The sequence below is a fragment of the Zosterops lateralis genome, assembly GCF_965231275.1.
Source record: "Zosterops lateralis genome assembly, chromosome: Z".
Lineage (NCBI taxonomy): Eukaryota > Metazoa > Chordata > Aves > Passeriformes > Zosteropidae > Zosterops > Zosterops lateralis.
Genome location: NC_139800.1, coordinates 77,236,025 through 77,254,242, shown reverse-complemented (window position 1 = coordinate 77,254,242; position 18,218 = coordinate 77,236,025). Strand labels below are relative to the sequence as shown.

The 18,218-nt window shown below is 44.7% G+C and overlaps 2 protein-coding genes across 2 annotated transcripts; one reads left to right on the top strand and one right to left on the bottom strand.

Moving 5' to 3' along the window:
* Nucleotides 1-2,313: 2,313 nt before the first annotated feature.
* LOC310923095 (NKAP-like protein) lies at nt 2,314-9,213 on the bottom strand (the record flags this gene model as incomplete). The annotated part of the gene is made up of 9 exons (XM_083884186.1): nt 2,314-4,253; nt 5,503-5,652; nt 6,125-6,200; nt 6,344-6,459; nt 6,843-6,888; nt 7,631-7,750; nt 7,961-8,034; nt 8,531-8,611; nt 8,966-9,213. The coding sequence occupies 9 exons, from the start codon at nt 9,211-9,213 to the stop codon at nt 4,079-4,081; spliced, it is 1,086 nt and encodes a 361-aa protein (XP_083740312.1). The 3' UTR covers nt 2,314-4,078.
* A 142-nt stretch (nt 9,214-9,355) lies between these two features.
* Nucleotides 9,356-16,935, top strand: LOC310923211 (transcriptional regulator Kaiso-like). The gene is made up of 2 exons (XM_083884380.1): nt 9,356-9,447; nt 13,980-16,935. Exons 1-2 carry the CDS (start codon nt 9,417-9,419, stop codon nt 16,019-16,021), a joined length of 2,073 nt encoding a protein of 690 aa, XP_083740506.1. The 5' UTR covers nt 9,356-9,416; the 3' UTR covers nt 16,022-16,935.
* Nucleotides 16,936-18,218: the final 1,283 nt, after the last annotated feature.

Below are 18,218 nucleotides of genomic sequence, written 5' to 3'. Positions count from 1 at the left end.
TGTTTGTGTGTTTATCTCTCTAAAGGTGAAGCCAATGGACAAGGAAGGGGAAAAAGCTGACAGTGAGGAAAAAGAGAAAGGTATTGCCTTTGCTCTGCTAGAATGTGTTGGGGTCTTTTCAGGAGGACTTGTCAGCATTTTATTTGTTTTAGATACCAAGCATGAAATCAAAAATATCCAGTGGACCACAGCCAAGAACTTCACAGTGGAGAGAGGGCGGCAGCAAATTGAAGAACTAATTTCTGTGAGTCACAGTTCCATCCACTCAGGAAGGCCACAGCTTCTCACTGTTATAAGTATGAAAAACTAAGGGAGAGCACTTCTGTTCCATTTTAGCACCACCCTCAAGTCAGCTCTGCTAGACAAGAGGGAGCCTTAGTGTGATGTATTTATTCAACAGACATGGGTCATTCATGAGAGCTGGCTTCACCACTCAGAATTTCTTGACAAAGAAGAACTGAGGGACAGCAAGAGGTACCATTACAGAGCTTGCTGGGGCCTCCCAACACGCAGAAAACCCGTCCCACGAGCAACAGCAAGTGTCTACTTTGTTATAGTCATCTCCAAATTCCAACCTGATGTAAGTACCCAGAAATGGTGTGGATGGACTAGTCCTTTAAGGGACAAGAGGACAGTGGCATTCCTGAGGCAGGGAAATGCCAGGACAGTGGAGGGACTGGTGAGGAGCCAGCAGCTCTCATGAAGATGCTGACAAGGCCTGGACATTGCCAGAACAATGGCAGGAGGTTTAGACATGGCCTAATAGAAACATGCTATCAGCTGGCAAGGAGAGTAAGGCACAGAGCAGGAGGCTGGGTTAGTTCCCAAATCACTGACTGACAGAACTTGACAAAGAGAATCTGGCAGGATCCCACATCTGCCTTCCTGCTTTTACCATCTTCCCTTTCTAAGCAACAATTGTTCTGGGCAGCTGTAAGAAGGGCTGAGTAGAAGTGAGTTACAGAATGAGGGGTCAGTAGAGAGGGAGTGACACTTCAAGCTGTCTCAGAATCCCTTTCCTGATCAGCCTGAAGTCTGCACCTGTACAATGAACTCTTGCGACTCAAAAGAAAAAAATGAAATAAATTGTACTGAGTAGACTTCTTACCTCCAGGCTTAAGTCATATAGAACCTTAGTGCTTCTACTTAACAGCTATGGATCCCCAAATAATTGTCTGTGGTTTAACCCCCTCTGGCAACTAAGCATCACAGAGCTCCTTGCTTATTCCTTCCGCACCACTTATGGAATGGGGGAGAGAACTGAAAGTGAAAAAGTATAGTAGTATTTTTAAAAAAATAGAATAATAGTAACTAATTGGGGAAAGAAAATAACAGACTGAAGGGGAAAAAATACACTATAAAAGACAAGTGACACAAATTAAAACAGTAACTCACCACTAGCCAACCAATGCCCAGACAGTCCCTGAGCAGTATCTTCCCTGCTGCCCCAACCAAATACCCAGGTTTTTTTGAAGTAAACAGTAGCTCTCACCCAATTACAATGTCTGGTTTTTGAGGGGCTGTAGGTGGCCTCTACCCTGTCTCTGCTCTCTTCCAGACCGCACCTGTGCAGGTCTTCTACAGACTGGAGTCCAGCAGGCTGATTCGAAGGTAAATGTTATTACTCTTCTGTTGTAGCAAGCTTTTCCACTCCAAAACCAAACAGGGTGCTCCATGTAAATAAGTTTGCAATAAGAGCCAAGAAGTCAAAATCTTGCTACATGAAACAACTCTGCTAATCAGTAGCTTTACCCCCAGAGGCATGAATAGCCACCCCATGGGCATCTGCATTCTCAGAAATCTGTCCTGCTTTACATGGGTCTAGGTGGGGTTTTTATTGCAGCAGACAGCCTTATGTGGTGAATAAAGGCCAGCTCTCAGCTGGCCAAGGTTGGACTCAGTATTATGCTTACAATCTACCTTCTTTTTGTTCCATTCTCCAGGCCAGAACAATGCCAGTTTAGAGAAAAGTGGCTTCAGGACATAGTTGAAAACAAAATAGCGTGCATAGAAAGACTTGCCTCCCGATGAACAGCTCCAATTCACCATTACCAGTACTCTGTTGTGGAGAAGTAAATAAACACAATGAAGAAAGAAAAGCTCTTCCATAGCAGCATTTCTATTTTCTATAAAAAGCATTGAACATATGCAAAATCAGCTATGCCCTGATGTGACAGCTGTCTCTGTGTGACAGTCTCTGGAAAGTATGGGTGAGGCAGCAGGATGGAACCTGGTTCCAGAGTGTAAATGGGAAGAGATAGCTGGGCAGGATGTTTTTGTGAATGCCAGGTCTGTGAAACTCCAGGGAAAACATTGTAGGACTTTAGGACTTTTATTTTCTTGATATAAATATACAAGACACCTCCACTGCTAGATTTAGAGGAACAACAACAACAAATAAATTAGGAGAACAAAAAAGAAACGACCCATCTTGCAAAACCATTTTGTTTTCAAAAACATTTGAGCAAAAGAAGTTCCTGGAGATGTGTTTGGAAATATGCAGTTGAATCAAAGATAGCCACCTGTAGTGGTTTGAAAGCAAAACCAGTGAGAGACTCCAAGTCAGAAATACAGTTTAATAGGAAGAAAAAAAAAAAAAAAAAAAAAAGAAGTAAAATAAAATAAATGCAATAATACAAAGACCATTGACAAAGTCAGGGTGGTCAGGATGTTGTAAACAGTCCAAAAGCCCTTCTGGAGTGGCAGATGTGGTCATGTTAGAAGTAGAGACAGTCCTGTAGAGAAAGGGTCCAGAGATGGGTCTGGTCTTGCTTCAGGAGTCCCATGGGAACATTGGCTGGCTGGTGACACTTGTGGCTCCTTTTAATCTAGGTGGAAATGGTTTGGCTCCTCCTCCCTGGGTGGAGCATCTCACAATGGGATGATGTAGTGTCTCATGTCATTGGTGACCTTTAATGGCCCAGTAACAAAAGATATCCCCCAGGAAGATGGAAAGACATAAGAAACAATGCTCCACCCTGTTTTAACAGCTGGCTTGTTATCAGAAACGCAGCCACCCCCTCCGTCCTGGAGTTACAACAAATAAAGAAAGAACACTTCTCCAACTAGGTTTCAACAGATGGAATAGAATAAGGTTGTTTTTTTTTTTTTTTGTTAAATAACCCAAGACACCACCACATAAGCACTGCCTGAGCAAAGCATCCAAGCACAGATTTTAAAGCAAGACATGTAATACTGCTGGAACAGACCAAAGTAAAATACTTCAGGAGTTAAAACAAGGGTTTAATCTAGAACACTTCCATAAACAAAAACATTTCAAATAAATTGAAAGATACATGGTTATTACCACCTGTGTACATCCAGGGTTTCCAATCACTCCACCCCACTGCACGGATGCCTATGTATAACATAGGAGAAAAACAAGCAAGCAACTTAGGCTCTCCACCATGTGTTTCAGTGGATTGAAGATGAGACCCTTCTATCACTGTTATTTCACACCCTCAATTGCCATCTGCTTGCTCTAAAGTAACCGAAGCCTATCTGGATTAAATTACAAACTCATTTACAAAATATTTACACATCTGGTTTGAATCAAAACCAAACTCAACTGTTTTGAGGAAAAACCTAAATCTGAAAGACTTATGAAAAATTAATGAAGTTGACAGTCCTGTTTAAGGATGGGAATTCAGGAGTTCCTCCATTCTTGCTACTGGTGCTAGTAGCTTGTTAAAGGTCTTTCTCAAGCTAACCTTACAATTAATAAAAATAAATGGAATTAAAAAATCACACTTTATTGGCATTAGGTAACAAAGCCTTCTTGTGGGATCCTTTGGCTTGTCTGATTCAAAGCCAGCACAGAACACTGACACTTCTAATCTTTTCCACCTCTTCCTGCCTTGTAGCCTTCTCTTCACAGGGATTCCTTGTAGATGGTAAACAAATCATCCAAGAAAATCTGATGAAAATAACTCTGTTTCCTTGATACAAGCAATCCACTCCTGAGGCTTGGCCCTGTTGGGTGAAAGGTGCTGCAGCCTCTGCAGCTTTTTTCAAATCACAACTGGACTGGGTGAGCTGCCACGTGGCGCTGGCTATGGTGCACAGCTCAAATGAAGCATTATTTTTCCTCTTTGCCTTTAGTCTTTCTGTAGACCATCTCTCGAAAGCTTGCGAGGATCTTATTCTCTCGTTTCCTCCTCTCCTCCTGGTTGAAGGATGCCAGAGCTCTCTTCTCATCTGCGCTGTAGATCTGGTTCTCTTTACGCAGACGCACGGCTTCCATGCGGCGATGCCTGTGGGGGAGGACACGGGGTATGTCAGCAAGGGCAGGGGGCTGCCAGTGCCCTGTCACAGCTTCCAGCCGTCAGCTGGCCTGAATGGGTGCAGGGGCTTTGAATAAAGATACTGAAGTACTAGATGAACCTTCCAACAAAAGGCTGTATTTGTATCTGCTCATTAAGGTAATACGCGTGATCGTTGGTGAAATATGTAGTGTGATAAAAATATATTTATCTTTCTGCATTTAGACGCCAGACAAAGGCATGAAATCAGACATCTGGCCTTGTCTGAAGGTAAATGATCAAAGCCAGCTTCCTTGGGTCCTCCTCGAGCACTGGCCAGGCTTTGGGTGGAACCCAAGAGGAGGATGAAACCAGATGTTCCTGCACTAGAAGTTGTGCAAACTTGTTTATTCTCCAGTCTAAAAGCTGGGCCCTCTCACAGTGAAGATGGGAGGCCTTGCCTACAGGTGGACACACCACACAGAATTCTCAGGAATAGTTCTCCAAGCCTTTGCAGGGATTCCCCAGCTGATCTGCAGATCTGGATGATGGTAAAGTATTAGGGTAACTGGTGATGTATCTTTCTCAACTATTTTAGGCAATCTTTTGCAGTAATGATTAGGTGTCTTACTTAGCTTATCCTCTGTAATGCCTTGCAGTTTCGCACTGTAGCAAATACTTATTCCTTAAAGTTGGTATCTGCATCTTTTGTGCTGACCCTGCCAACTGGCAAAACAGATATCTAAACTAGACAATCCAAACTGCACACAAACCTTCCCAGGAAGGAGTGTGGTAGAGCAAGGATTGGATTTCTGGGGGATATCTGTTCCCAGGCAGTTAGCCAGAAGTCTCCCCTATCCCCAGAGTGTCAGCTGCTGGCTCACTAAAATTAAAGTGAATGTTGGTCCTAAAGAAAAATGTGCAGCTAACCTCTCACACATTGATTTGTCTCCTGCTGAAGGGCCAGCACATCCTTGGGAATGTCCAAAGAGACCACCTTTGAGCCACCTGACACAAGCACCTCCTCATTTGAAATAATCAGAAGAGCATTGCCTGCGAAGAACTTTTGCTCTTGAGGAAAAAGTGTCCTTGAAAAACTCACTATCTATCTCTAGCAATGGGGATTAGCGTAGATTATTGGAAGCAGAGCACCCTCTCCTCCATGCGTGTAAGTAGAGCTTGGAAGCAGTCTCCAGTTCAGCCAGGAGAGAAAGCAGCTGTTGGGAATTCCACTGAAGCATTGCCATAACCAAAGCCATACCTGCTGCCACTCATGACGTAGCCAGAGCTCTCAAAGGATGCGATCTCCTCACTGGTCAGGCCGATTTCACCTCTGCGGGGAATGCGCTTCCCGGCCTTCACGTACTCTGCCATGGCTGCCCCTTCACCGGGCAGCAGGGCATGCCCATAGCTAAAAAACAAAAGTGGTGATTTCAGTAGTTTCAGATAGAGAGAGCCTGAGCTAAACATCCAACTTCCCTCTTCATTGCTATATACAGCTGAACTTTTAAACACTTTCTTATTCTTTCCCACATATTAGCCCGCTTCTTCATTATGGCAACACTAGCAACAACATCTTAAATTATCAGCTGAGTTAATTCTGATGACACTATGAACCCACACTACTGCAGAGCCTTAGAATAAAGACATTTAGAATTCATTTTTCTAGGAATCAAGGCTAAAAAGCATAAACCAGACTTTTCTACCCAAATTCAGGACAGAGGAAAGCCTAGCATCACTAGAACTTCTGTCTGTGAGTTTCTGGCACAGCACTTCTCCCTCTGCATGCCTTATTGTTGCATGCAAATAGCCCTTTTGAACAGTGACTTTCACACCTGATTTACTTCATTTGATCAAAGTACCATTAAGAGCTGTCTACTCACTTCAAAGGCCTGTCATCCTGAGATGCATGAGTTTTGGGAGCCTCTGGTCCAATCAAACTATCAGCTTCAGTATTTTCTGCAACAATCAAATAATGAAGAAGATTAATCTTATGCCTACTGTTCTTTGTTATCAGAAGCGTTTCACAGGTCATCTAACAAAGAATTCACAGAAAGGACATCAAGAAGTTTCCACCCAAGTTTAAAGTCAGGTGAACCTACTTGACCTCTCGATCCAGAGATCATCCCCTTGAAGCATTTCATCATCAGAATCTTCGCTGCTTGAATCACTGGATTCCTTCCTGCTCTTCTTAGCTTTCTTTTTCTTGTACTTCTTCCTGTGATAAAGCCAGACAGACATGTTATTTATAAAAATTTAAGATGAAAAAAGGTGCTTGGAATCACACTCAAACAATTAGTTTCTCAAGGCAACTTCCACCTGTAGGAAGACTGGCTGTCTGCTGTTTCATACAAAACACTTCACAGCGTAGCAAGACAATATATATGTTCTGTTTTGACTATCTGAGTGTTAGAAAGTGGTTATACAAGGAGTTGTTGTGCACAATTCTGTAAATTTAAATAAAATCCATCAAATTAATATTATTTGCCAGGTCTTGCAAATAACCCAAGGTCCTCAGGCTCCCTCAAGGCCTGCAAAGAAAAGTGACCTGCTCCCATGCCAACAGCAGCCAGAATGACACACAGCAACGATGACACTTACTTTTTGTTCTTCTTTTTCCTCTTCTTGCTTTTCTTTTTATCTTCATCTGAAAAAAGAAAGTGTATCTATTATCAAAAAGAAATTATTAAGTTATAACTAAATAGTTTACTACCCTGGTATGCGTTTTACAGCCCCAGTGCTCAGGGAGCTGTGGGCTCTTTGACTTTCTCAACCCTAACCCTAAGCCAAACCCCATCACCAGGGGTGGTGGTGAAGATTAGAAAGATGTAGGAGCAGCACAGCTGGGGCCTTACCAGGATCACCCTGGCATGTCTTTTCCAGCACAAATGTTCCTGGAGCTGTAGGCTCTGTGACTCTGTCAACCCTAACCCTAAGTCTAATCCTAACCCAATTTAATACTATGGGTTTTCCAGGCCAGAAAGACATAGAAAGAAAACAATGTGGGGGCTTTGCTAGGATTGCCTTGGCATGTCTTTCCCAGCCTCAGTTTTCCTGGAGCCATAGGCTCTTTTGCTCTCTCAACCCTAACCCTACTGCTGAGAATTACACTAACAATTACCCCTAATAATTAACCTAACTACTACCCAAACCACTGTGCTAACCCGAGCCTACTCCCTTCACTAACTGCCTCCACCAGAATGCCCTAGTACACACCAGTACACACTGATGGGACTTGTTTGTAGTGGGAAAGTGTCAGTAGAAAACTCCCTGCAGTACTAGTCAATATGAGAACATATCAAACACATCTCTGGCACGAGAGAGTGGCTGCTAAATTCAGGAATCCCATTTCCTGAGACCAGACTGCAAGCTGAGAACTCTTGTCTTACCACTGGAGTTCTGCTCAGACTCAGAGTCGCTGTCGCTGTCCTCGGAATGTTTCCTGCGTTTTCTTTTGGATGCTTTACGCTTTTTCTTCTGTCTTTTCTTCTTCTTTTTCTTCTTTTCCTCTGGAACGTTTTTAAAGATAACATTAGAGAGGAAAGAACATCTAGTTCCATATGCATTCCCTGACCTTCCCAAAGCAAAGCTGTCCTTAGAGCTGGAGCCCACCCACTCACTTCCACCCATCTAAGCCAGAGAACCTCCTGCAAGCAGCAGCAGCAGCAGATTCTAAGCCACAGCAACTTCCCATTTTGAAAAAAAGCTGTGCAAAATACCTTCTGAGCTGGAATCCGAAGAACTACTCCTAGATTTTGCCTCTTCATCTTCTACCGGTGTGTGCTCATCGGAGCTGAAGGAAATAACAGTTTGCTACTTAAAATCTGTTTTGTTGTATTCGAGATCAAAGGTACACATATGACCAAAGACATTCTGAGTCAATCTTTGCCAGAGGGTAAAACATTAAAGAGCTAATTTAGCCTGGGAAGTACTGTCAGAACCACAACACAACAATTAGGTGACTAATCTACAATGAATCACATATTGCATAATTGGTATGTTGGAATTATTTGGTGGGGGGGAAAAAAAAAGTAGTAATCTTATTATGTTGCTTCAGAAAGGAACTGCTACAATGAGTATTGTAAATATTATTTATTTATATTTATTATATAGTTATTGTATGGTCATAAGTATTATTTATAAATATTATAATAATTATATTTATAAACATTATTTATGACTATACAATAAGTATAGTCATAACCATGACTAGCACAAGGATAAAGCATCTTTATAAACTGAACTGATATGTCAATAATATTACAAAAAACAGAAAGAATATGCCTTACTCTGGGTCAGGAACTTTCGGTGACAGCCCCCAGACTTCTGGTGCCCCCAGTTCTCCAATCCTCTCTCTCTCATTGAGTCGCCTGAAAAGGGAAACATTGTCACCGGCGCCTAGTTCGCCACACAGACATTTAAAACACTTGTTAGTGTTTCTAATCGCCTAAATCACCTACAACAAAGACAAGAAACAACTCGGAGCAAGGGCTCGCGGGCTGGCAGGTCTGGGCAGAGCAGAGGATCGGAGGTAGCAGGTGTTAATCCCCTTCCAGCCCAGCTTGGTCCCGTCTTCCCCGTGGGGAACGCCCGGAGAGTCGGTGACGGGGCCGGGAGCTGGTGACGGGGCCGTGCAAAACCAGGCCCGCCCGGCCCCCGCCCCTCCCGGGAGCTCCGTCCCCTGGGCGCAGAGCGGGGCCCGGCCGGGCAGCCCCGGCGCTCACCTCTGCCTCAGGATCTCCTCCTTCTCCTTCTCGTAGTACTCGGGCCACTTCCCGTGGTGGTGGTGCCCGTGGTGCGCCGTGGAGCGCGGCGCGCCGGGGCTGCGGGACCGGCTGCGGCTCCGCCGGTGGCTCAGGCGCCTCGGGCCGTTGCGGTCGCGGGATCGAGACCGGGAGCGGGACCGGGAGCGGCGGCCGCGGCGCTCGGAGCTGGCGGCGGGCGGGGAGCGAGAGCGGGACGCGGGCGCCATGGCGGCGGCGGCGCGGCGACTTCCGGCGACTTCCGGCAGCTTCCGGTGGCTTCCGGCTACTTCCGGCGGGGCGGGAGCGGGGCGGGAGCGGGAGCGGCCCGGCCCCACCCGCGGGGTCACCGCCCCACCCGCCCGCCCGGCAGCGCGGCGGTAGTGGCGGCGGCGGCGGCTCCTGTTGTGGGCCGCGGGGCCGCGCGGCAGCGATGGAGGCGCGCACGGCGGCGGCGGCGGAAGGTGAGGCGGGGACGCGGGGCGAGCCGCGGTGGCGGCGGCGGTGCGGGCCCAGGAGCTGTCCAGGGCGGGCCGGGAGCAGCACCGCCCCAGGGACAGCTCACCGTGTCCCGGACGGGGTTTCCCGGTTCTTGGGCGGGCCTGGTACCGCCAGGCCCCATTCAGAGTGCTCGGCGCCTCCCAGCGCGGCCTGACACGGCTCTGGGCCCGCTCCGGTAAAAACTGACAGGGCGAGCGGAAATGTTGCGTCAGGGGAGGCTTAGGTCGGGTATATGGAATATTTTTTTTTCATGAGAAAGGTTGTGAAGCACAGGAATGGGCTGCCTAGAGAAGTGGTCCTGAGAATGTTAAATTGGCACTTAAGGATATGGTTTAATGGTGGACGTGGTGCTGGAGTTTGTGATCCTAAGTCTTTTCCAGCCTTAACCTTTATCTATGAAGATGATATAAATTATCTACTCAGATAAGGCATCCGCTCCTCTGTGAGTGCCCTTTCCCCTCAGGTTTGACCACATTGCCGCGGAGCTTTATTTAAAAATAAACGAATTTGTGCTCAGCTCTGGAAAGTGCAGTGTAATATCGCCGGGTCTGGCCAGCTCTGTGTGAACTTTGGGCAGTTGCTCCACCCTGGGAAACCCGTGCTGGTTTATGCTGTCCAGAAATTATGTCAGGGTATGTCAGTCTCTTTTTCATCAATGAAACAGTATTTGAGCTCCCAAACCTACTGTAAGTGCCATTAAAAAAATCTGTAAGATGGAGGAAACCTGTTTAAATTGTGTAATTTTTGGGTAACCATGTGCAGAACAGGGAGGGAAAAAATTTACCAGAGATTTCCCACGTGTGTGGTGTTACTGTCACCTGTGTCTGTGTGAGGACAGCCCAGTGTCTCCCTTCTTCTGATTATTTTGGTAAACTGACTAAGTGATGACTAAATGATGAGTAAAACATCTGCCTCGGGAGCATTCTGCACCTGTGTTACCTAATACCATAAGGTGACTTGTTTTGTACACAAGTTGTAATGCTCATGCAGTACGTAACAGCATCTACAGTAATTACTAATGCCAATAAAAAGGATCACTGGACTCCTAATTCAGTTATATGAGGCTTTATATAATTGGATTGGCAGGGGGAATGCTCTCAGAGATTTCTTCAAAGCACAAACAGTGGAAATTTTTATTTTGGAGTCTTTCAGAAGCAGTGGGGTGTTATTTTTATTTTTATTTTTATTTTTATTTTTATTTTTATTTATTTCCACAGTGGAAGAATATTTCTGTTTTTAAAGGTAGTCTTAGTTAGGATAACTGTTGAATTTCAATTTTATTGAAAAGCCTTAACTGTTCTGCTTATAAAATTTAACTTACTTTAATGTAAAATACACGTTTTCAGGATGGAGAATGTTACTTTGTCTCTCAAATTTGTCAGGTCTTTAAAAGAACTTTCTATTCTCACAAACTGGATTTTTTAAAAACAAAAGAGCTCCTCAAATTGCTTAATTGAAAACTCGTTACTGAATTGCATACTTTGTCTTCTCACAAAAGCCTCCACATAAATTTCTTTAAATTTCTTAAAATTCATCTTTTCAGAGCCTCCATCCCAGAGTTTTTTTGATCACTTCTACACATTAAGATAAAAGTTGCTATTTGGGTCTCTTACGTATTTTTTCAGTTCCAAGAGCACCACACGTAGTTCTATATCCCAGATGTTTCTTGTCAATATCTTAGATTAAATGGTTCTTTTATATTGTTATTTACATTGTAAGGTTTTATGCGACTTGAATTCCCAACAACTTTCTAAATGTTTGTCTGAAAATAAAAGTGGAAAAAAACCCTGCTAAATTAGGAGATGCATGCTGACAAAAAAAAAAAAAAAAAAAAAAAAAAAAAAAAAAAAAAAAAAAAAAAATTAAATTCCAGGTGCAGCAAGACAGTGGCAGCTTCAGTCAAATTGTGTGAGCTGGGGAGAGTCTGTCCTGACTGAAGCAATATGACAGAGGGGTTCAGATTCTGTGTCTGACAGAAGGAGTTGCCATAGAGAAAAGCTGCTCTAGAGAAAGAGGGAAAGTCAATAGAGAAAGGTGAAAGTCAAGGAGATGGTGCAGCTTTTTAAAAATCAGGCAGCATTTCTGTGCCTAAGAATAAGTGATTCAAACCTGATTTTTGAGATCTGATGATGCTTCAGGAGCAGGGTTCCTTCCAAGTCAGTGCTCATCTGTAGCTGTAAATTTCCCTGTTAGTTATTTAGTGTTGGAAGAGGCAGTGAGAAGAGAAATCCTTAAAGCTGGAGGATAAAAGGCTAAGAAATTGTTTAATTTGAGCCATCACACATTTTTGGAGGAGAAAAAAAGCACTGGATTAAGTATTAAAACAATTATAGTATTATTTTCATTTAATATACCCTCCTGTGTAAAAGTTACTAAGAACCTGTATGAAAGGAGAAAATGATTGAGGGTCATATGAGGAAGAAAAGCCTGTATTTTCCATGATGGATTTTTTTCTAGTCTTTATTCTCCTTCAATTGACTCTCTGGTAAAACCTATAAATAAACAGAAACCGGTTTTGTAACGTTTAAAATCTAAAGGCTCGCTTCAGAAAGGCACTTCTGTTATTAACTATACAAATACAGGGACTCTGGCAGGTGATTTTCTTGCTGGAAAGAATCCTGGGCAGGACCATTTCACTGCTGATTTATGTAGCGAAAGATTTTGCAGTAATTTCTGCAACGACTGCGGCCTGTTCACGTTTTTTTCATTGAACTTGACAGGACATTTGTTCTTGCCAAAGTTTTTGAACGTTAAGAAAAATCGGGAACCCCTGTGGGTTCAAGTCCACAGAATGCAGAGGGGAAGAAATAAAAAATGAATAAATAAATGAATAAATAAATAAATAAATAAAAAAAAAAAAAAAAAAAAAAAGAGGAAGAGATTAGTAACATGTCTTTTATCAGAAAATGAAAAGTATTTTTACGACCTTGGTGTTCTTCCAGCATTCCTGCACAACATTTCCCACGTGACGAGGATGTGTCACTTTGGTGGCCAGGTGCCCAATTTGCCAGGAGCCCCGTTTTCTCAGAGATACTTTGTGTCAAAGCCACTCAGGTCTGCACAGCCGCTGGCAGAGTCTGTCTAACACGTGTCTAAATACCCCCGCAGCACCAATGAGGGTGCCCAGGTGTGTGTTTGAGCTCCCCTCGGTGCTGGGCGGAGGTGCCCCCGGGAAGGAAATGAGATTCAGCGGGAAACAGCATCTCCACGGCCTTATTATCCACAGGGCGAGGCAGGTGCCGGGAGCCGGGCGGGAATTGCCCAGGCCGCGGCCTGCGGGTCCCGAGCCGTCCCGGGGCCTGCGCTGGAGCGGGGCCGGGCCGTGGCCGGGGGCGGGGGCGGTGACGCGTCCCGGGCCGTGTCCGGAGCCCCGGAAGCGCCGGGCGCTGCGGCCTCGGGGCTGCCGGCGGCGGGAGGGAGAGCGGGGCGGGCCCGGCGCGGCGGCGGCAGCGCGGCCCAGCCCTGCCCGAAGGCTCCCGAGGCCGCTCGGGGCAGAGCCCAGGGCAGCTCCGGCAGTGCCCCCGGGGCTGCGGCCGGAGCGCGGCGCAGGTAAGGCGGGGAGCGCGGGCTCGGGGGACTCGGGTGCTCCTCTCGCCCCGCCCGGGGCTCGGCCGCCCGTCAGCCGGGCCCGGTGCCGCCAGGCCGCTGGGCGGGCCCGCCGCTGTCAGCGCCGCCCGGCCTCCCGCCGCCGCTGCCCCGGCGGGCCCCGCTCGGTCCCAGCCTTGGCACAGCCGGGCCCGGGGACACGCCGCACCCCGGCCTGGGCGCTTCATCCGGCCCGGCACGGCCTGCGGAAATAGAGTTTCACCGGTAAATTAGAGCCCGTGACTCGCCGTTCTGTATTTTGCTGTTGTTTTTTGGGGGGCTTTGAATGGGCAGTGATGACACACGGGTTAGTTTGACTTAGCAGTTATAGTGCTGCTTCAGTGGCTCAGTTTCAAATAAAAAGCCTTGAAAATGTATGATATGGGCTTAAAAAAAAAGTTTCGTTTTCTAGGGAAGGAAGTGCACTCTTCATAGTATTTTCCTTCGCTCAGTTCACTGGTAATATACAGATACACAGATTTTGGTGTCTGGTCATAAATAACTCCATGATACTGGGCTTTATCGTAACAATTTATGGAATATTTTACAACTAAAAAGTAATTACTAATAATGTTTAAAGGTGCTTGAGGGACCCAAAACTTTCATCTTCTTGGTTTTATAATTAACTTTTTTGCTGTTACCTAAGATGAGGTGTTGTTTCTCTGTTCCCCACCTTGTAAGAGCAGAGGATGTATTCAGAAGTCCCTTGCCTTGTGTAGAAGGGGAAAGGACAAACAACAAGAAACAAATTTGCAGAGTGCAGTAGCACATAATCTTCTGAACAGTATCTCAGATTTGTTTTTTCCTAAAGAAGCAACAGACGGTAAATATGTGAACGTTATCATGCAGTTAAAACTGTAATTTTTTTTTTTTTTTTACTAATTTGGTATCTTTTCCTTTCCCTTTGTAGAAATGGAGGGGAAAAAACTTATTTCTGCAACAGACACACAGTATTCTAGCGTGCTCCTTCAGTCTTTGAATGAGCAACGTGGCCATGGACTTTTTTGTGATGTTACAGTCATCGTGGAAGACCGAAAGTTTCGAGCTCACAGAAACATCCTTTCAGCCTCAAGCACATATTTTCACCAGCTTTTCTCAATGGCTGGCCAAGTGGTTGAACTGAGCTTCGTAAGAGCAGAAATTTTTGCAGAAATTCTCAATTATATTTATAGCTCCAAAATAATCAGTGTTCGATCTGATTTACTTGACGAACTGATAAAATCAGGGCAGGAGCTGGGGGTTAAGTTCATAGCTGACCTGGGCATACCTCTGGCCGAAGGCAAAAACGTGCCAAGCGAGGTCAAAGACGGTGCTTCAGGACCTTCAACTTCTAGTCCAAATCAAAGAGATGCTGAAACACAGGTGACTGTAATCAGGCCAGAGGGTCAGGAGGCGACAGATGGGATGCCAGTTATAACACAGTCATTCTCCTTGCATGGCATAGAGTACGAGACCACAAAAATCACAGTCAGCGATTCGGATGATGAGGACGATGATGTGATTTTTTGTTCCGAGATCGTTCCTCCAAAAGATTGCGCTAAAGACAAAAATGCTGTGAGCCAGAACCAGCCTTGCTCAAGCCCAGCTGGAGCTTCTGACCAAAAATCCTGTGGCAGTGGTGGCTCTCCCCATTTGACGAGCACCGCAGCAGCTCAGAACCTCACTTTGTCTGCCAGTCAGCTGAGCCCAAACCAAACACAACCAGGTGCTGAATCTCTCGTCTCGGCCGCGCCGCAGCATTTTGCTCCCAATATCATTGTGCTAAACAAGCCTCTGCTTAACTCATCACTCGGTGCCAGCTCCTTACATCAAACACACGTGACTCCTACAATTAATTTACTTGAGGAGAACCAGCAGCCACCCCATAATGGCTCTGTAACTGAAGTGGAAGCCACTCCTGTTGATGATGAAGAGGTTGTTGAAGATGATGTCGATATCATCGGCTCCTCTAGTCCTGTTTCAGTCAGCAGCAGCTCTTTGGTTCAGCAGCCTTCTGCTCCTAAGGCAGCAAGCCCTGAAGGATCAGGTGTACAGAAAAAACAGATGGTTACCTCTTCACAAGAGACACCTCCTAAACCTGGAGAATTTAAAATAAAAATCTCAGATGTCCTTTCTGGAAACAACAAGGAATTAAGTTCGGGTCTAGCGTCAAAGAACATGGCAGATGGGCAGAAAATCATAACATTAGATACAGCAACTGAAATAGGAGGTTTATCCACAGGCTGCAAGGTTTATGCCAACATCGGTGAGGACACCTATGACATCGTCATCCCTGTGAAGGGCGATTCTGAGGACGGGGAAGCCAAGCCCGACGACACACCCAAAAATTCCGGCAATGAATCTCCAAAGGGGAAACGCATGAAAGTAAAGCACGACGACCACTACGAGCTCACGGTGGACGGCAGAGTCTACTACATTTGTATCGTCTGCAAGAGGTCCTACGCCTGCCTGACCAGCCTGCGGAGACATTATAACATCCACTCCTGGGAGAAGAAGTACCCCTGTCGCTACTGTGACAAGGTGTTTGCCCTGGCAGAGTATCGCACCAAGCACGAACTTCACCACACCGGGGAGCGAAGGTACCAGTGCTTGACCTGCGGCAAGACTTTCATCAGCTACCAAATCATGGCCTCGCACATGAGGTCGGTTCACAGCCAAGACCCTTCTGGAGACACCAAGCTCTACCGGCTGCACCCCTGCAGGTCCCTGCAGATCAGACAGTATGCCTACATCACTGACCGCCCCAGCAGTGTCCCGGGAATGAACCAGGGGGGAATTGTCTACCGTGTTGGCTCAGGGAAGGACGGCACTGAAGGAGCCACCTCCAACTCTCCCGGCAAACACATCACCTGGGACGACATTTTTGTTCCGCAGGGGAACGAAGCGATTTTTAAACAAAACCCGTCAGAGGGAAGTACTGAGTTTGAGTTTGTGATACCAGAATCTTACTGAAATGTTCGAAGTGCTGGGGGAAAAGGATCCAGTGCGGGAGCATTGCAACTGTTTTGACTGAACATGAAATTGCTGTAAAATCAAAGGTTAAAGTCAAAAGAAGTTAACTTGTTCTAAGAAGTCACCAAATGGTAACACTTAGATGGACCATGCTAACTGCAGTGATTTCTGGAAGCAATTAATCAGAAAATTTACTTTAGTACAAAGTACAAAGACGTTTCTAAGGCACTAGCAGTATTTTCTGTTATGTTAAATTTGATCAAAACATGAGGATTTGTGGCTTGAAAATGTACAATTCCTTCTAAAGAGCTAGAAATATTTCTAAAATAATGGAGATGTTTCCTGTACCCATATTTACCATGTACTTACCTTTCTTCCATGTTAGCACTTTAATGCTGAATTCTGTTTAGATGTTAACCAAGAAAACAGTTAGATTTTTTCATCATAGTCTCTTGGTCATGGAACTATTTAAAAAAAAAAAAATCCCTCAACTTGTGAACAAGGGGCCAAAATACATGATCCCCTACTACACTGGAGTAGTCTGTTTTTGAGCTAGCATTTTAATTCTGCTTTTATAAATATTATGAATCATCTGTCTTCATGCAAAAAGTCTTGTCAACAAGCAATATTCAATTAGGGCTAACTTGAACAAACTTTACTTGCACTTGGAAGTGGGGTGAGCAAAGTATTCAGTGTCCTGGACCATGATATTTTACTCTTTGCAATGAGAAAAAAAAAACCAAACCCCACAAAGCTCAACAGTGAAGAAGCTTAGAACACTTAGAAAGGAGATAATGTTACATTCTTAAAGCTTGAGTTACGTTGTTGTGTTTTCTTACTGCTGAGAAAAAATGGCAGTAATTAGTTTGATATAACATGCTGTTCTTTTTTTTTTTTTTTTTTTTTTTTTTTTTCACTTCAAGAAGAAGGGCTTCAGTCTGGAGTTTGAAAATTAATGATAAAAATATCATTTGTTTTTAGCTGAAGGCTTCTCAAAACTATGAATTCATCTAAGTGGTGTATTGGTTTAGCACTGAGACTCCTGAAGATCTTTTATGCCTGCTTGGATTTCCCCCCACACTGGTCCCCATTTATACATTTTGGAAGGTGAGGACTAAACCAACAACCAGAAAATACCCTTTTATTCACCATGACCCAAAGTATAAATTTCTCTGTGGTGGTCTAGTTGTCAGCTGTTCCCAGGTTTGGGTTTATTATGTTGCCGTTTTATCCTCCTTGCAATTGGGGCCTGTTAAAGCAATTAAAAAATGAATTAGATGTCCAACTTGATCAGGAAATGATAAAGAAAAACAGCTGTTGACTGGAGTCATAGTTTAGCATTTCAGAGTTAGTGACTTGTTGATTTTTGTAAATGGTAATATGAAAACTCCTCAAGTTCTAGAGGTGACTGAGAAAGACTGTTGTGCATAGTACTAGTCATGGAAACCTTTCATTGCTTAAATTGCAGTTACAGGTTTCTCTTTTTCATGTTTTAAGTTAGCATCTTGATTTTATGACTTTCAAGGTTAAAGGTTTTAGACGTAGAGTACTCTTCACAGAAAGGCACTTAAATGGTAAATGGTTCAAACGTGAGTTGAGCTACAAAAAAGGTACCAGAAATCCACGTGGGCAGTGATGGGAGGAGGTTTGTTTTACATGGTGCATATAATGCTCAGAACTTCTCTTTTGTCAGCCAAGAGCATGAAATAGCTGATTATTTCCCCATCATATTGCAGACCCTTTTGAATACAGGGGGTCACGCTTCAAACGTGGGATGTAACTGAGGTGGGATTTCTGCGGTCAGTCGTTTTCATCATGTGGCAGGAGTGTGGGTTGCCTGTGTTGGCTCAGGTGGCTCAGCCACAGCTGGCTGGAGCTGTGGTGGGGCTTCCTGACCTTTGTGATGAGACAAATGCAATGTGATTTTTTTTTTTTTTTTGTTATTGATGTGACACGTGTTTAATCACAAAACAGTCTTGAGTTGGAAGGGGCCCACAAGGATCATGCCTGTTATGGGGATCTAGAATTAGGCAGAATTAAACATAATGGCTATCACTATTTGCTGCTGATATATTTAAAACCTTAAATTAAACTGTGCCTAGTAAAGGTCTCTTTTTGGAGGAAAACTGGAAAATTAGGGCTTTGTAACTATTTTCGCTAGAAGACTCGTGCTTGCATGTGTCTCAGGGTCTTCAGT

Coding starts and splice junctions, on each gene's coding strand:
- LOC310923211 (XM_083884380.1), top strand. CDS start 9,417: ATGGAGGCGCGCACGGCGGCGGCGGCGGAAG. Junction 9,448..13,979: donor CACGGCGGCGGCGGCGGAAG/GTGAGGCGGGGA, acceptor TTCCCTTTGTAG/AAATGGAGGGGAAAAAACTT.